The 18267-nt window shown below is 46.1% G+C and overlaps 1 protein-coding gene across 1 annotated transcript in view; it reads right to left on the bottom strand.

Annotated features, from left to right (window-relative positions):
* The window catches only part of SHTN1 (shootin 1), an 82103-nt gene that overhangs the window by 2643 nt on the left and 61193 nt on the right, over positions 1-18267 (bottom strand). Inside the window, exons 14-16 of the mRNA XM_068139285.1 lie at positions 17446-17499; positions 12503-12623; positions 11439-11622 (exon numbers count right to left, since the gene is read on the bottom strand). Of these exons, the coding sequence (XP_067995386.1) occupies positions 11439-11622; positions 12503-12623; positions 17446-17499 (359 nt within the window). The remainder of the gene's footprint in view (positions 1-11438; positions 11623-12502; positions 12624-17445; positions 17500-18267) is intronic.

Genomic DNA, 18267 nt, shown 5'->3' with positions numbered 1-18267 from the left:
GGCTGATAGGTCTAACAGCTGTTAAACACAGATTGTGGCACACAAAATGCAAGTCACAGCAGCCCTCCTGAATGGTTTATTAAGCTACCTAGCATTTGTTCAGCTACTTCATGGGGAAAAAATGAACTCACAAAGCACTGAAAAAATCCTTCTGACTACAAAGCAGTTTCAAGAGGGCCTTAAGAAGTTATTCTCCTCTTTGCTCAAGAGTTGGATTTAAGTCTATTTGATGTGGTGGTGTTAGAATCATAGAACTGTCAGGGTTGGAAGGGACCTCAAGGACCATCCAGTTCCAACCTGCCTACCATGGGCAGGGACCCCTCACACTGGATCAGGTTGCTCAGAGCCACATCCAGCCTGGCCTTAAAAACCTCCAGGGATGGGGCTTCTACCACCTCCCCGGGCAACCATCAGAAGAAAGAATCAAATCAACTGGAGTCCAGAGAAAGAAATTCAGCTACTAGATCCATCTGCTATGAACTGCCCTTTTTTGTGACAGTCTTTGTCCTAGAGAAAATGACAAAGGAAAAAAAAAAGAGGTCACCCCACTCAACAATTAGAGCACAGGGGTGGAGAATGTGCCAGCAGCTCCCACCTGATGGAGAGAGAGGCAATCCCAGGCACAAATCCAGGCTGGGCAGGGACTGGCTGGAAAGTAGCCCTGAGGAGAGAGACTTGGGGGTGCTGGTGGACAAAAAGCTCAACATGAGCTCTCAGTGTGCACTTGCAGCCCACAAAGCCAATCAGATCCTGGGCTGCATCAGGAGAAGTGTGGCTAGCAGGTCGAGGGAGGTGATCCTCCCCCTCTACTCAGCCCTGGTGAGACCCCACCTGGAGTACTGCATCCAGTTCTGGAGACCCTATTACAAGAGGGATGTGGAGGTGCTGGAGCGTGTCCAGAGAAGGGCCACAAGGATGATCAGAGGGCTGGAGCACCTCTCCTGTGAGGACAGACTGAAGGAGTTGGGGCTGTTCAGTCTGGAGAAGAGAAGGCTCCGAGGTGACCTAATTGTGGCCTTCCAGTATCTGAAGGGGGCCTACAGGAAGGCTGGGGAAGGACTTCTCAGGATCTCAGGTAGTGGTAGGACTAGAGGGAATGGAATGAAGCTGGAGGTGGGGAGATTCAGGCTGGATGTGAGGAGGAGGTTCTTCACCATGAGAGTGGTGAGACCCTGCAATGGGTTGTCCAGGGAGGTGGTCGAGGCCCCAGCCCTGGAGGTGTTTAAGAGCAGGCTGGATGAGGCTCTGGCCAGCCTGATCTAGTGTGGGGTGTCCCTGCCCATGGCAGGGGGGTTGGAACTAGCTGATCCTTGTGGTCCCTTCCAACCCTGAATGAAACTATGAAACTATGAATGTCTAGGTTAAAAACACAAATGCAACCAGAGAAACAACAATTGTTGCACTTCCCACTGCAGGAAGAATTCCCTCAGCTTGCTGCTGAAGCGCTGGATAGAGCAGCTGAAATTCCACGTTCAGGCTTTAATTACAAGAGAATTGTCTCTACCATTAGAACTTTGGTATCAGTTAATTGAGGCAGAAATTGGTGCTAATGGATACAGTTTCAGCCTCATTTGATTCTCATCAGAAGCTAGTGATTTCATAAGGAAAACAATGCTTATTTTGATGCAGAAGTTGCCAGTCAGTGCAGCAAATACCAGGTGGGGTTATTTTGAATGTTACAGCAAATTAAACTTTTTTCTTCCCCCCCTTTCTTCCCCTCCCCTCCCCGCCCCCCCTCCCCCCAAGCAGTGTCACCAAGAGAGGGTTATTTTACCTCTGAAAAGCTGATTGCCCAACACTGTCAAAGAATGGTCAAAGCCATAAATGCCAAGTTCATTTGTTATTTCACTTTGGAGGTAACTATCTTTCAAATCCCAACAGCTGGACTATTTAATACAATCTGGTGAATCAAAGTGTAATTCTTCAGTGGGCTCACAGCGGGGAGTCTGCATTAGTGCGTGGCAGCATTCCAACAACTGATGCACAGCCAAACCCTCGGAAGCCTGCTTCACTTGTAGCAAAAAGGGATAAAATGGCAAATCATATTTACCACTTGCAAAGGACAGAAACATGAAAGATGTCGACACAAAAGAGTTTAAGGGAGGAAAAAAACAGTGATTAAATCACTGCTCCAAGCATAAAAATAAGACTCGCTGCTCAGACCCTGTTGCACCGGCATTGCCTCCTTTGAATCCTCCCCACTGCTGCAGCAGCAGCCTCACTGTGCTGCTGGTACAGTGCAAAAATTATTAACCCTGTTTATCAGGTATTTAATGTGCTGCCCAGGGAGGTGGTGGAGTCACCATCCCTGGAAGTGTTTAAGAAGAGGCTGGATGAGGCACTTGGTGCCATGGTTGAGTTGATTAGATGGTGTTGGGTGATAGGTTGGACCCGATGATCTCAAAGGTCTTTTCCAACCTGGGTAATTCTGTATTCAGGGCTCATGTTCAGCAGCTTGTTGAGAGCAGAATGCAGGCATAATAAAGTTCCAGGACAGGAATGAATGTTTTGGTTTGTTGTTTGGGTTGTTTTTTATTTTTAGAATCAACCAGGTTGGAAAATACTTCAGAGATCATCAAGTCCAACCTATGACCTAATACCTGACACCTCATGAATGCTCCCTTTCCCTCCCAGGTTTTGCTGGGAAAAGCAACTGGTAACCAATGCAGCTGGCCCTAGCTTTGAGCAGTTCCAAGTTTGTCCAGCCAAGGTATTTGCATTCAGTTCTCTGCAAAGCCCTTCGCTCATTAAAGCTGTTAATGCTGTTATCAGTATTCTTGTTCTTTCTCCAACTCTGTATTTAAGCTAGAAATGGGAGAACCTAATTCTGCTGTACTCATTCATACATAATTGTTCATAACTCTGCATTGAGCTAGCAGTGTGCCCAGGTGGCCAAGAAGGCCAATGGCCTCCTGGTCTGCATCAGGAATAGTGTGGCCAGCAGGAGCAGGGAAGTCATTGTGCCCTGTACTCAGCACTGGTTAGGCCACACCTTGAGTACTGTGTCCAGTTCTGGGCTCCTCAATTGGAGAAGGACATTGAGACTCTTGAATGTGTCCAGAGAAGGGCAACAAAGCTGGGGAGAGGTCTGGAGCACAGCCCTGTGAGGAGAGGCTGAGGGAGCTGGGGTAGTTTAGTCTGGAGAAGAGGAGGCTCAGGGAAGACCTTATTGCCATCTACAGCTACCTGAAGGGAGGTTGTAGCCAGGTGAGGGTTGGTCTCTTCTCCCAGGCACCCAGCACCAGAGCAAGAGGACACAGTCTCAAGCTGTGCCAGGGGAGGTTTAGGCTTGAGGTGAGGAGAAAGTTCTTTCCAGAAAGAGAAATTTGCCATTGGAATGTGCTGCGCAGAAAGGTGGTGGAGTCACCATCCCTGGAGGTGTGCAAGAGGGGACTGGACATGGCACTTGAAGTTAGGTTTAGTTAGTCATGAGGTGTTGGGTGACAGGTTGGACTTGATCATCTCTGATGTCTTTTCCAACCTTATTGATTCTATGATTCTATGTATTTTGATGACTAAATACAGAAAATTCAGATTAAGAAAGCCAGATTTAGATGATAAAACCATTTCAGATTAATTGTACAGGATCTGCAAAGTCCCATGCAGTACCGAGGACTGCCCATGAGAAAAGAGTATCTAAAGCAGTATGTTCTGTTTAAAGAGTTACAGGAGCTACAGAAGGTGTAAAATAAAGGGTTACACCTGACAACCCATCTGTGAGCCAGCACTGCTGCACCCTTTGTAAATCATTTACAGTAGGAGTACAAAAGGATCTATTTGTCAGCTGAGACTTGGAGTTTCTTTGTTTCCTCTGATTAATATTACAATTAGTATTTAGCCTTTCTTGGTGCTCTATTCCTGACATCATTGTAATAGGTTTCCATTAGAAATCAGAGTTTTATGTGAATACTGTGCAAAGTTGTAGTGGGATGAAGCCTCATCCCATTTTCTACCAACATGTGAAAGCAGAAGGCTAAAGGAAACCGTTCATGGAGAATCCTGTAGGAAAATCCATGGGGTTTACAGCATGTTTATTCCAACACAGACTGGTTTTGCAAGTGCATGGTGTAGACATGGGAGACTCCACACAGGCACTCTGCCTGCAATCTGAGATGGTGTAAATGAAGCCATTTCTGGCTACAAAAACCAACACTAATGTAGCATCAAATTAGCACTCTTTGACTTTCAGTGAGCTCCTTAATCCAGGATGCTGAAAAAACTGCCATCTGTCTTCAGGGCAAAATTGTTCCAAAACCACAATAAAACTCAACCAGTGCTATTCCTCACTCCTCAAAGATGAGATCTGAAGCATTAAGCTAAATTGACAGTTGCTCACCACTAATTTCTTCATTATATCACTTAAAAACCATGCCTGGAGTGGCAGTTAGAGCTTGCTCCTTGCCTCCCTACTGCACACCCTGACCCCAGCGTTCCCATCTTCCTACAAGATCTCCATAACTGAGGACAAACATCTCTTGTGCAATAAAGCTCATGCCCCAGTCTCTATGTCCTTCCCAAACTGCCACTCCAGGAAGGTTTGCTGGACACCAGCAGCTCAGCTGTCCTACCTCTGACCCCAGCAAGCCAGCCCACAGTGTCAGGCTGCACAGGGGAGTGGCTCTCAGCTCAGCAGAGTGCCACCATGGGCCAGCTGTTGTGTGCCAGACCACATGAGACAAGTGAATTTTATCCTCAGTCAAAAATTTTTCTTGGGGATTAAACCCAAACTGCAGATGCGTTTATTAAGTAATTCAGAGCACTTAACAAGGGAGGGGAATGCAGCAGACAGGACCTGCTGTATTAGCCTTTGTGAATAGAATAGAATAGAATAGAATAGAATAGAATAGAATAGAATAGAATAGAATAACAGAATAACAGAATAACAGAATAACAGAATAACAGAATAACAGAATAACAGAATAACAGAATAACAGAATAACAGCACAGCACTAACCAGGTTGGAAAAGACCTTTGAGGTCATCTAGTCCAACCTATCACCCAACACCATCTAATCAACTCAACCATGGTACCAAGTGCCTCATCCAGTCTCTTCCTGAACACCTCCAGAGATGGTGACTCCACCACCTCCCTGGGCAGCACATTCCAATGGCCAATCTCTCTTTCTGGGAAGAACTTCTTCCTAACATCCAGCCTAAACCTCCCCTGGTGCAGCTTCAGACTGTGTCCTCTTATTCTAGTGCTGGCTGCCTGGGAGAAAAGACCAATCCCCACCTGGCTACAACCTCCCTTCAGGTAGTTGTAGACAGCAGTAAGGTCTCCCCTGAGCCTCCTCTTCTCCAGGCAATAGTAAACCAACCAACCAACCAAACACCAATTCCAAGTCTTCAAATTCTTCAGTGATCAAAGAATTCCATCACATTACAGTGTCTGTGAAAAGGAAATTACAGGGAATACAAACAGTGGCACTAGAGAGTGAGTCTGTTGGTTCTCTCCTCTGATACTATCAGGACTATCTACAACACCAGACATGTGGAAAGGAAGTGCAAGAAGCCCTCTCCATCTCAGGAGCACCCCTGCTAAATGTATCAGAGTAGAAAGGTAGTCACCACACAACTGCAGACAAATCTTTAGCGTGGAAATGGTTCCCACTTTAGGCAAATTTAAAGGCAGGATCTTGGAGAGCTTCTACCTGCACTGAGAGAGCATGCTCTAAGAAAAATATGTGACAATAGCTCCTAAAGTAGCTGAAACTGAGGGGACCTCAAACTTCCAGAGCATCCCAGCCTTTGCTTCATTTGTTGTTCAAAGTAAATTGCCCACGTTCAAAAGCTGCACTGGAAAACCTTTGCAGTTGTGTCTAAGTGAGGCTGAGCTGCTTCCCGCAGAGCTGGTAGATGATTCAGGGGTACTAAGATTACAGCCAGGAGAAGGAGGACAAATCCTTTAATTGTATAAAATCATCAGATTAAGACTAACCCTCTCTGTGGGCCACTCTCTGAGCAGAGAACTCTGCTGCCCAGAAACCAAATGTTTACAAAATGCTGGGGGGGGAACAAAACCCAACAGACCAACAACCGCAACCAAAAAACCCAGGGGCAGAGCCAGACACACCTTTCCCTTCTCTGTCTACACACCACAGGGAGTCACAGGAACTCTCTTTACTCCCAAGGGAACTAAATTTCACCCATTCTCTTCGAAGTAATTGTCACAGAATTGCACTCACGCTGGGTTAAACGTTTGGGAAGAGATTTGCAAAGGAAGTTACCTGAATACTGAGGTGAGGCCTCAGTTTCTCTGCAGGACACACATTATGGATGTCTTCCTCCTCAGCACCACCTCAGCCAAACTTCACACATTCCAAATCATCCTCTTAATGACTTCTCAGCCTTCTAACAACCTCCTGTCCTGGAATAACACCTCACCTAGTGGTTCAAAGCCCAATGGTTTTTTTCTCCTGGATTAACTTCTCTGAGCTGTCATCACTTAGTTTAATAACAGGAACATTTCATGCCCAACCTGCATTTGTCAAGGTTCCAGCCCCTTTTCACCATCCCTCCTTTGGCAACTCACTCAAAGTGGCCCAGCTGACTCAGCTGCAGGCCAGTGATTTGGTAAAGGGAGCACAGTCATATTACCTGTGGAGTCCTGCATCAGTCAGAGACTGAAATTTCTTACCCTGTGTGTATTTAGGTTAGGTTGTCACTGACTTGGGGGTGGGGAGGATCCAGGATTTCACTCGAGGAACTGAATTCTGTCTACACATCATTCACAGATACATTTTCAAGACTGGGTCTTTTTCCTGGAGAGTCATAGAATTGTTAGGGTTGGAAGAGACCTCAAGGATCATCTAGTTCCAACCCCCTGCCATGGGCAGGGACACCTCACACTACATCAGGTTGCCCAGAGCCACATCCAGCCTGGCCTTACAAACCTCCAGGGATGGGGCTGCTACCACCTCCCTGGGCAACCTGTGACAGTGTCTCACCACCCACATGGGGAAAGAACTTCTTCCTAACATCCAATCTGAAGGTGCCCATTTCTAAGTGGTTTTTTTCCATTCCCCTCAGTCCTATCACTCCCTGACACCCTAAAAAGTCCTTCCCAAACTTTCTTGTAGGCCCCCTTCAGATACTGGAAGGCCACCATAAGGTCTCCTTGGAGCCTTCTCTTCTCCAGACTGAACAGCCCCAACTCCCTCAGCCTGTCCTCATAGGATAGAAAGGAGGTCACAGCTTTGAAGAGAGGTGAGCTCAACTGTTACTCAAAGTGAATAAAAAATAATGAATAGGGCTGTTCACCTTTAAATGTAAGTTGTGAGTTCTTCCTGCAGATTCCCAAGCCTTAGTAAAGGGATGGTGCAGCAAAGAGGAATGGCTCACGCAAAACTGTTCCTAAGGTTTTCTACAGGAAGCTGTACATTAAGATCTAGGTGAAGAAAATAATAAACACTTCACTGCAAGAGACACCTGGTAGTTATGAGACATGCAGACCTCTAGTGTGCTGTAAAAGGTTTGCTTGGCTGCTGCAAACAGTGGAAGCAGGTCATACCTTCGGCAGGTTTCAAGGAGTTGCAAATGATGACAGCTGCATCCTTTTACCTCAGGTATGAGTAAGGAGAAGAAAAGCCACAATAAATCTTTTGTCTGTCTTTGATGTTTAGGGTATCTGGTCAGAGCAGCATGCTGTTTAGTTAACATGCTCTACTTCAGGGAATAACAGGGTGCAACAGGAGGAGACGTGTGGAGGGAGCAGGCTGTGCTTCAGACCCTGTAACACGTTTCAGGAGGCATTATTCACTCAACTAGCTCTTGTGTGGGCCTCTGGATAGCCATTAAAGGCTGGATCACATCTTCTGGTTTAGTTTCACACACCCAGTGAATCCAGAGATCCAGTTTATGCACTAAAACCACTACAGGATACAAATCAAACCACAGCAAATGGAGACAACAGGGTGATTTGCTATGAACTGCTCTGCTAATCCAAACTGAACTGCTAGTATAGATCATAGAATCAACCAGGTTGGAAGAGACCTCTAAGATCATCCAGTCCAGATGTACCCAGGGGAACCCAGACAACTGCCTAGTCACAGAGCCAAGTTGTCAGACATGTTAGACCCATGAACTTCCTTCAGATGTCTGCTTCAAATGAGCCCTGCTTCAAAACAGCACTTACACACCTTGGAGTCTGGAGGCTCCCTCTAACAACTTCTGCTGCAAACAGTACCCAGGAGAAAAAAGAAAAGGAATTGCACTTCAGTGTGCTATGAAGCATCCAGCTTCTCTCTGCTCCTCCCTGCCAGCCCAGAGGCAGAAGAGTGTGAGAGCCCCAGCACCTTCTCTCCCACTAGACACAAAACCCCCTTCCATGATAAGCCCTTCCAATGAAGCAGGTCTACACCAGTGACTCCCTGCAAAAGAAGCCTTGCAGCACTGAAGAATCCAGCCCACTACACTTGTTTTAATGCTTTAAACAGATAAATTAAAGTTAAATGTCTCTTTTGGGATGTCACTGAATAGGCAAGCTGAGAAATAAATTGAGCTTCACATATGCTTTTATAACACATAACAACCGTGACTGTCAACACAAGATCCTTTTCACTGTCAATTCACCACGCATTCTGCGAGACCTTGGGGCCTGCAATTATTTCATTGCCTTTCTTGTAAATGCAATTTCCACTGATTTTGCTGGAATAAAGGTAGACAAAAGGTGGTAGGAGTTGCTGCATTTTCTGATTAAGGTTATCTGCTCAAAATTGTAGAAATCCACAAACTACAAAGGGTATTTTTCAAGGAACAGCCTCACCTTCCTGCCAGGGCAGCAGTTCAAGAAACTGCCATGGCACTGTTCACATCACACCAGCTGCTGAACAGATCTGCACCTTTCTGATTAAATTAAAATGAAGATCACCTTCTTTTTTTTTCTTCACCTAAGGATCCTTAAATGCAATAAAGGGGGAAAACACATATGATTGGGAAAAGGCACTCTGCTTTTAAAACTCAAATTGCTGGGCACAAAAGGAAATGGGGCTCTTTAGCCATCAAAACCAAGTAACAAATGGTAGAACAGAACAGAACAGAACAGAACAGAATAGAATAGAATTAACCAGGTTGGAAAAGACCTTTGAGATCATTGAGTCCAACCTATCATCCCACACCATCAACTAAACCATGGCACCAAGCACCCCATGCAGTCTCTTCTTAAACACTTCCAGTGATGGTGACTCCACCACCTCCCTGGGCAGCACAGTCCAATGGCCAATCTCTCTCTCCATGAAGAATTTCTTCCTAGCATCCAGCCTAAACCTCCTCTGGTGCAGCTTGAGACTGTGTCCTCTTGTTCTGGTGCTGGTTGCCTGGGAGAAAAGACCAACCCCCACCTGGCTACAACCTCCCTTCAGCCTACTATCAACCAGTACCCCCCGGTCTCTTTCTGCCTGGCTGCTCTCCAGCCACTCTGACCCCACCCTGTAGCACTGCATGGGGCTTTTGTGGGCACTATGTAGAACCTGGCACTTGGATATGTTCAATCTCATGCCCTTGGACTCTGCCCATCTGTTCAGCCTGTTGAGGTCCCTCTGCAGAGCTCTCCTACCATCTAACAGATCAACACCTGCTGCCAGCTTGGTGTCATGTGCAGGAGAGTGAAGTAAATATCAGCTCATGAAAATGAGAGGTGAACTGAATTTCCAGCTCATTTGTCATGACTTAGTCCTTTGAACCAAGTAAGGAAGCCTTGCTAGAATTGGTACCGGTGACATTTTTTAACTGACAGAGCAGGAAATCAGAGGTTTAATTAGCCATGATTACAATATTCTGCCAATCTGATTTGTCTCATCTATTTCCTTGTCTTGAAGTGACAAACTGACAAACAACCTGGCAAGGGAACTGAAGCAAGTGCACAGCCTCATTTCAAAAGGAGCTTGGTACTGTTGTGAAACAAATCAATCATTCCATGGGACTTGTAGGAAATAAATATGTCTGAGGCAGGGTTAACTCTTTGACGCTTCACTGGCACCCTGGGTCCTCGATGTGTTTTGAAGAAGGCTTCTTCTGCCCATCAGGGCAAACACAGCAGTAACTGTATTTGAACATTGTTAAGAAAATCTGAATCTTCAGATTTCAAGGTCACTTGGACTTTTACCAGCAAATATTTAAGAGTAATAGCCGGGTCATGTCTTAGGTGCAAGAGAAACTGCCCTGAACATGGAGCAGGATGACTTACGTGATTCCATCTTTTCAAACACTGTGCTAGAACTATCTTTATTCAAAATCAAGAGTTAACTGTACAATTATCATCCCTCTGCTCTTTAAGATATGGAAAAACTCCTCACTCGTGCTATTCCTTGAGAGATTTTGGGGGTCATTGTGGCTTTTTCAGTTTGGTCTTTGAACTTTTTTTTGCCGTTGCTGTTTTTCCTTTATTCCCCTCTGTTTGATTTTGTTTGGTTGGGGTTTTTTTGTTTCATTCTGCCCCTGTAGGAAGAAATTCTTCATAGAGAGTGACTGGCCATTAGAATGTGCTGCCCAGGGAGGTGGTGGAGTTGCCATCATTGGAGGTGTTTAGGAGGAGACTTGATGGGGTGCTTGGTGCCATGGGTTAGTTGATTAGATGGTGTTGGATGATAGGCTGGACGCGATGATCTTGAAGGTCTCTTCTAACCTGGTTTATTCTATTCTATTCTGTACTCAGCACTGGTTATGGCATATCTTGAGTCCTGGGTCCAGTACTGGGACCCTCAGTTTAGGAAAGATGTTGACTTGCTGGAACATGTCCAGAGAAGGGTAACAAAGCTGGGGAGGGGTTTGGAACACAGCCCTGTGAGGAGAGGCTGAGGGAGTTGGGGTTGCTTAGCCTGGAGGAGGCTCAGGGGGACCTTATTCCTCTCTACAACTACCTGAAGGGAGGCTGTAGCCAGGTGGGGGTTGGTTTCTTCTCCCAGGCAACCAGCACCAGAACAAGAGGACACAGTCTCAAGCTGTGCCAGGGGAGGTTTAGGCTGGATGTTAGGAAGAAGTTCTTCAGAGAGAGTGATTGGCCATTGGGATGCGCTGCCCAGCGAGGTGGTGGAGTCACCATCCCTGGAAGTGTTTAAAAAAATGACTGGATGGGGCACTTGGTGCCATGGTTTAGTTGATGAGATGGTGTTGGGTGATAGGTTGGACTCGATGATCTCAAAAGTCTTTTCCAATCTGGTAAATTTTGTTCCATTCTATTCTGTTTTCTTTGTTGTTTTTTTTTCAGAGGTGAACTTTATTTTTAAGAATGTCCACAGGTTTTACAGGGAAAGAACTTATTATTAATGAGAATTCTATTGCTGCCTCCGTGTGAAAGTGCAAATTATTTGAGGAGTCAGTGGCAAACAGCTGCAGACTGCACATTTACCCTGATAACCAAACCCAATAATTAATCACATTCAAAATGCACCAAATAAGCAAATCTGGTACTCAAATAGATCTACAAAACCATATTCTACTTACTGTAATGTAGGCTTAGAGCCTGTGCCAGCTTTAGGCTGGTTAGAGACAGGACCTGAGTTGGGTACTTTGGAACTGAATTCTGTCTCCAGGTCTTTCTTGTTCAACGCTGTTTGTGCAGCACTGGCCCCCGAGCCTAGCACAGGCAGAGATTTTGATTCTGATGTGGCCAAGATTCCAGTAGGACCTAAAAAACAAAGAAAGTTTAATGCTCCTATTACTGAGATTGACTGGTCTAGAAGCAGCACATAAGCAGAGCAGACTGCAAGATAACTGCAGAAATCAAAACTGAATTGTAAAGAACAGTGTCCAGTGAATGAAGAGTATCAAACTCTGTATTTGCAGATTCTGCTCTCCCTGCCCAGGTCAACCTTTTCTTGCAGCACAAGCAGAGCTTGCTATATTGGCAGTTGTGCACTCTATCCCTTGCCTCTGGGGTGCTAAGTACCAGCTCACAACCTGCCAATGCTCACCCAGTCTGAAGTGCAGCTGGAGCAAGAGCCTGCCCAATGACCATAAAACCTGTTCTCATACAAATGAGTAATCAGTGAGCTATCTGCAAATTCCAAGCTAAAACCATACAGTCACATTAGAATCAGCCATGTCAGCATCAACTGTGGCAAGGACTCACACTTGCACAGGCTGTGCTGCTAACCAGGCAGAACATAAACAGTTTCCCCTGGATGACTACAGTAAAGCGTAACTTAAAACCTGCAGACCTCTGCTCTACAAAAGAAGGTCATTCAAAACCTTAGTCCTAACTCTCATTTCTCTGGATACCCTTACTTTCAAGAGTATTTTCATAGCAGGCTCAGACTATTAACTGTCTGTGCTCCAGGCAGGACAGAAGAACCTGTTTGTCTCTGGCTGTGTGTGCAGAAAATCCTGACACAGGAAAAATGGGGACGGATAGCGACAGGGGCAATGGGGAAGTGAGTCACGGCAGGAGCAAGCAGGGTTCTCTGCAATGGCTGAAATGGCAATGGTCTGGTGGAAAAAGTAAAGAGCTTCAAGAGTCACTCAATGCAGGGAGAAGAAGAGGACTCCAAAGGAGTCCAACCACTTACTGCCACTGTCCTGGTCAGTGGTAACTTTCCGGCGTCGCAGGACTCGCTCCAGCTCCGTTTCACTGCTGTCTGTTTCAAGGGACTTCAAACTCCGGGAGCTAGTGGATTTATTCAGTGTTTCCTAGAGCAAGGAACAAGCATGAGAAGCTCTCTGAGGACACACTGTGCCTTTCCAAACACCCCAGATGCACAATGTGAGAACCTTTTAAACTGCAGAAAAGCAACTTGTGGTTCTAGCCCAGCAAGCAAAGCTCTTCCATTAGTACAAAAGGAAGCACCTGGGCATTGGCTTACCACTCCTCCCTTACCTGCATTTGCTGATGTAGGGATTAACTGTACTTCCCTACATATTAAAGGGCTGATGATACTGGGCTTAAAGATGATCTGGGTCACTAATAAGCCAATTTTGATGTTTGCAGGGAACTGCCAACTTCACCTCAACATTTAAAGTGTCTTAAAAACCTGGTTGAACCTTTAATTAATCTCTGCTTGCAAAAAAAAGAGTCTTAAACCCCTGTTAGAACCTTTAATTACTCTCTACTTAAAAAAACCCAAAGATCCATAATCTACTGCTGCAGAATGCTTTATATTTTAACATAGCCCTGTGTTGCTGCATCCTGATGTATACACATCCAAAGTCAATATATACTAGCTGTAACTCCCATAATAAAAGCAATCTGATCTAGGTGGTTCCTGCCCATTGCAGGGGGGGGAACTGGAACCAGATGACCTTTAAGGTGCCTTCCACCCCAAACCATTCTATGAATAGTAGAAGTAGTAACTCACAGTATCACCAAGGTTGAAAGAGACCTCGAAGATCATCAAGTCCAACCTGTCACCACCTCATGACTAGACCATGGCACCAAGTGCCATGTCCAAGCCCCTCTTGAACACCTCCAGGGATGCTGACTCCACCACCTCCCTGGGCAGCACAATCCAATGACGAATGACTCTCTCAGTGAAGAACTTTCTCCTCACCTTGAGCCTAAACTTCCCCTGGCACAGCTTGAGACTGTGTCCTCTTGTTTTGGTGCTGGTTGCCTGGGAGAAGAGACCAACCCCCACCTGGCTACAACCACCTTTCAGGTAGTTGTAGAAGGCAATGAGGTCTCCCCTGAGCCTCCTCTTCTCCAGGCTAAACAATCCCAGCTCCCCTCAGCCTCTCCTCACAGGGCTGTGCTCAAGGCCTCTCCCCAGCCTTGTTGCCCTTCTCTGGACACATTCAAGTGTCTCAATGTCCTTCCTAAACTGAGGGGCCCAGAACTGGACACAGGACTCAAGGTGTGGCCTAACCAGTGCTAATTACAGGGGCAGAATGACTTCCCTGCTCCTGCTGGCCACACTATTCCTGATACAGGCCAGGATGCCTTTGGCCTTCTTGGCCACCTGGGCACACTGCTGGCTCATGTTTAGGTGGCTGTTAATCAGCACCCCCAGGTCCCTTTCTGTTTGGCATCTCTCCAGCCACTCTGACCCCAGCCTGTAGCTCTGCATGGGGTCCTATAATATAAGCAATCTGATCTAGGTGGTTCCTGCCCATTGCAGGGCGGGGAACTGGAACCAGGTATCTTTAAGGTCCCTTCCACCCCAAACCATTCTATGAGAATTCTATAACCTAGCTGATCTTACATAAAACTGACCCTGTGTCCACATACTTCATTGATTCTCTTACACAGAGTCAGATCTCAAGTTGAAATAGGCTTTTTATACAGGTAAACTAGAAATGTAAGCTACCACTGCCTTATGCCAAGGTCAGTGTTTTGTATCTGTGAAGCTGCAAGTCCAGCAGCGCTTTTCTTAAGGTAGGGGGAAAAGGCTTTAATCAAAGGCTGAAACATCCCAGAATTGCCCACAGGAATTTTACCATACACACAGTGCATACTGCATGCATTTCCCCAGTGACAGGAGTTAGTCACTGTCCAGAGAAGGGCCACAAGGATGAGCAGAGGGCTGGAGCACCTGCCCTATGAGGACAGACTGAGGGAGTTGGGACTACCCAGTCTGGAGAAGAGAAGGCTCTAAGGAGACCTAATTGTAGCCTTTCAATATCTGAAGGGAGCTACAAGAGAGCTGAGGAGGGACTTCTTAGGGTGTCAGGGAGTGATAGGACTAGGGGGAAAGGAATAAAACTAGAAATGGGTAGATTCAGATTGGATGTTAGGAAGAAGTTTTTCACCATGAAGGTGGTGAGAGACTGGCACAGGTTGCCCAGGGAGGTGGTGGAAGCCTCATCCCTGGAGGTTTTGAAGGCCAGGCTGGATGTGGCTCTGAGCAACCAGATGTAGTGTGAGGTGCCCCTGCTCATGGCAAGGGGGTTGGAACTGGATGATCCTTGAGGTCCCTTCCAACCCTAACAATTCAATGATTCCATGATTCTATGGCACCAACCTGACTGCAAAACTTCCCCTGAATGTTCATAATGCAATTGGAAATTTGGGACTTGGATGCTATTTCATTCTGAGTCTTGCCATCCTTAGGAATGCCCAGGATTCACATTTATTCAGCCTTCCAAACCATGTCAGACTCACAACAGCATTTTTCCAGAGCACAACTAACATCTGAACATCCTTTGTAGACGGGCATGCAACTTTTGAGCAGAAACAGCAAGCATCACAAGTTGAGAATGCTGTGCTACTTTCAGGATCCCAGCAAAGTCTCTCCCAATTCTTAACCCTACACACACACACAAAAATGAAAACATTTCCTTTGGCAAGTATTTGAAATGCAACTGCTCAGGTACAGGGTTAATCAGTAGCACGTGGTAGGTCTGTGCAAACATCTAGGAAAGCAACCGGAGCAGCTGAGTCCCTCAAACTCTGCAATTTACAGAACAGAAATGTGTTTTGTTTGTAACAATTACATGGAGGTCTACATGAACTGCATAATTAGCATAGCAACAACAAATGTTTACTCCATCACATCCCACCCCCATGTTTGTTGTCTCACTGTGCATAATGACTGGTCTCAAGAACAGACTGGAATTGGATTTTATGCAGTTTGTCTTACACTGCAAATATCCTGAAGGGCTCAAAAGCAACAAGCTAGATTCAGCAGTAGAGTGACTGCAGGTTTCTCCCTGCCCCCTCTGAAGCACATAATCAAGTCTCTCCTGATGTCAGTGATACAGTGTCAAGGAAATAAAACAGCTATTAGAAAACGAAAGGGCCTTTAGCAGGATCCTTCAGTCCAAGCCTCACTGGTCTGAGCGGCACACCAGAGCAGTAATTACAGAGTGCCACTTCAAACATAACCTCTGTCTTGCATTTTATTCCTTTTCTCCTCCACATATAACTATGTGCCCCTCTAATTACAGCCAGCATTAAGGTCTGGTGGCTCTCTAGATTGTTTCTTCCCTCCTTCCCCTGCCCTCATGTGACTGGGGAACAGTGAGTTTAAGGCATCGCATGGGTGCCACACTCATGGTTTTAAATCACAGCACAGGCTGCGGCTACACTCTTTGCTGTGCTGTCCTGCATCATCCAACACAATCCTGAAGTTATCTTCCTAAGGGCTGTTTGGTGGTACCATGGATAATGAGGTCTTGGACAACAGGTTAGACTTGATGGTTTTTGAGGTCTTTTCCAACCTTACTGATTCCCTATTGATGATTGGGATAATCAGAGAATTGTCAGGCTTGGAAGACACCTCAAGGATCATCCAGTTCCAACTCCCCTGAATAGGCAGGGACACCTCAAACTACATCAGGTTGCCCAGAGCCACATCCAGCCTGGCCTTAAAAACCTCCAGGGATGAGCCTTCCACCACCTCCCTGGGCAACCTGTTCGTGTCTCACCACCCTCATGGGGAAAAACTTCTTCCTAATGTCCAATCTGAATCTACTCGCTTCTGGTTTTGCTCTATTCCCCCTAGTCCTGTCACTACCTCACACTTTAAGAAGTCCCTCCCCAGCTTTCTTGTAGCCCTCTTCAAATACTGGAAGGCCACAATAAGGTCTCCTCAGAGCCTTCTCTTCTGCAGACTGAGTAGCCCCAACTCCCTCAGTCTGTCCTCATATCAGAGCAACTCCAGCCCTCTAATCATCCTCGTGGCCCTTCTCTGGACACCTTGCAGCACCTCCAGACCCTTCCTGTAACAGGGGCTCCAGAAGTGGACACAGTACTCCAGGTGAGGTCGCACCAGAGCAGAGTAGATCAGCCTTGCCTTCTGCCTGTGAAGCATTTTGTTTCAATACAGGCAGAATTTTGACCTTATTTCACTGCACAAAGGCAAAACTTTACCTGATGTACCCAAGCTGCTCTTCAACTTTTGAAGCTTCTGGGTCACAGAAGACAGGGAGCAAGAACCAGAGCTCCTTCTTTAGGACTTGCAACCAGTTAAATAAGCAATGCAAGGTATGAGTAAAGGACAGTACAGGAGCACATCAGCACACTGCTCTGAACAGCACCAAATATGTACCTAATTAGGTGGGTTTTTTCATTGATAAATGTGTCTGTGGACAGCAACTTGGAATCATTTTTTTCTGCACAGAAATGCTCTATTTAGGCTACACTAACAACAAATTTGATGCCTCAGAAGAGAGCAGGAGTTCAGAGCAGCTGATGAGGACAACCCTACATCTACTCTGTGTGTAGTCCAGAGGCTTTACTTTGGAGCAGACATATTCAACTGCCTCTCCATCCCCACTGTGAGCACTTGAAAGCTTCCCAAGGATCCAGGGCAGGTGCAGAGCCCCTCCCCTCTAGTGGCAGGAACACACAAAACCAGAGCAGAGTTAACAGGTGAGTTTTCTCCAAAACTAATCCTGTCAGCAAAACCAAACCCACTCCTTCAGTTGGACCAAAGGTCAACAGTGGAAACAAGGAATTTATCCCCACACTGCTCCACAACTTCAAACCAAAACACTAACACAGAAGTTTAAATGCCTGGCCCTGTCAGCTCAGTGAGAAGCAATAACTGAAATACAAACTCTCAAATTTTCTTACCAGAATCCCTTTTAATTCTTTCATTGCACTTTCAGAGGGCTTTGGTGTTTCTGGCTGTAAGCAAAGACAAAACACAGGTAGGTTAAAAAAACACATGAAATGGACCATGACAAACTTTGTACTGGAGGAGAGACATCTCAGGAGGGTCTACTGCACAGGCCTGCAGTTGCATGATGTTCCTCTGCCCTCTCCTCTCATGGGCACACAGCTTAACACTCAGTCTGTTTTCTAATACAGATGAAGGGAAGAGGCTTGTCTCTGAACTCAACACTGCCTCACAGCCTATATATAAAGATTATGCTTTTGGGAAGATTCTAAGCAGCATTTTATAGTAGTATGCTAAGTGTTCCTAAAAAGAAGAAATATTGCAAAACACAACAGGCTACTTCTTGATGACTCCCTTCCCCCAGCTCAGTGATTCCCTCTGTGCCTTTTTTTTTGGTTCTCATTAGCTGTTTGTTTGCCAGATGCTGGCTTTCAGCTCCTTTCTGTGTCAAAGGAGCTGGGCTTCCACCGTGGCCTTCACTTACATAGAATACATACATAGAGCAAACCAGGTTGGAAGAGACCTTCAAGATTATCGTGTCCAACCCATCAACCAATCCAACCCACCTAAACAACTAACCCATGGCACCAAGCACCCCAGCAAGTCTCCTCCTGAACACCTCCAGTGATGGTGACTCCACCACCTCCTTGGGCAGCACATTCCAATGGCCACTCACTCTCTCTGTATAGAACTTCTTCTAACATCCAACCTAAACCTCCCCTGGCACAGCTTGAGACTGTGTCCTCTTGTTCTGGTACTGGCTGCCTGGGAGAAGA

This window comes from Melanerpes formicivorus, unplaced genomic scaffold (genome assembly GCF_026170545.1).
Source record: "Melanerpes formicivorus ecotype bairdi unplaced genomic scaffold, bMelFor1.0.p_v2 SCAF_6, whole genome shotgun sequence".
In the NCBI taxonomy this organism is placed as follows: Eukaryota; Metazoa; Chordata; class Aves; order Piciformes; family Picidae; genus Melanerpes; species Melanerpes formicivorus.
This window is presented reverse-complemented; position numbering and strand designations above follow the sequence as displayed.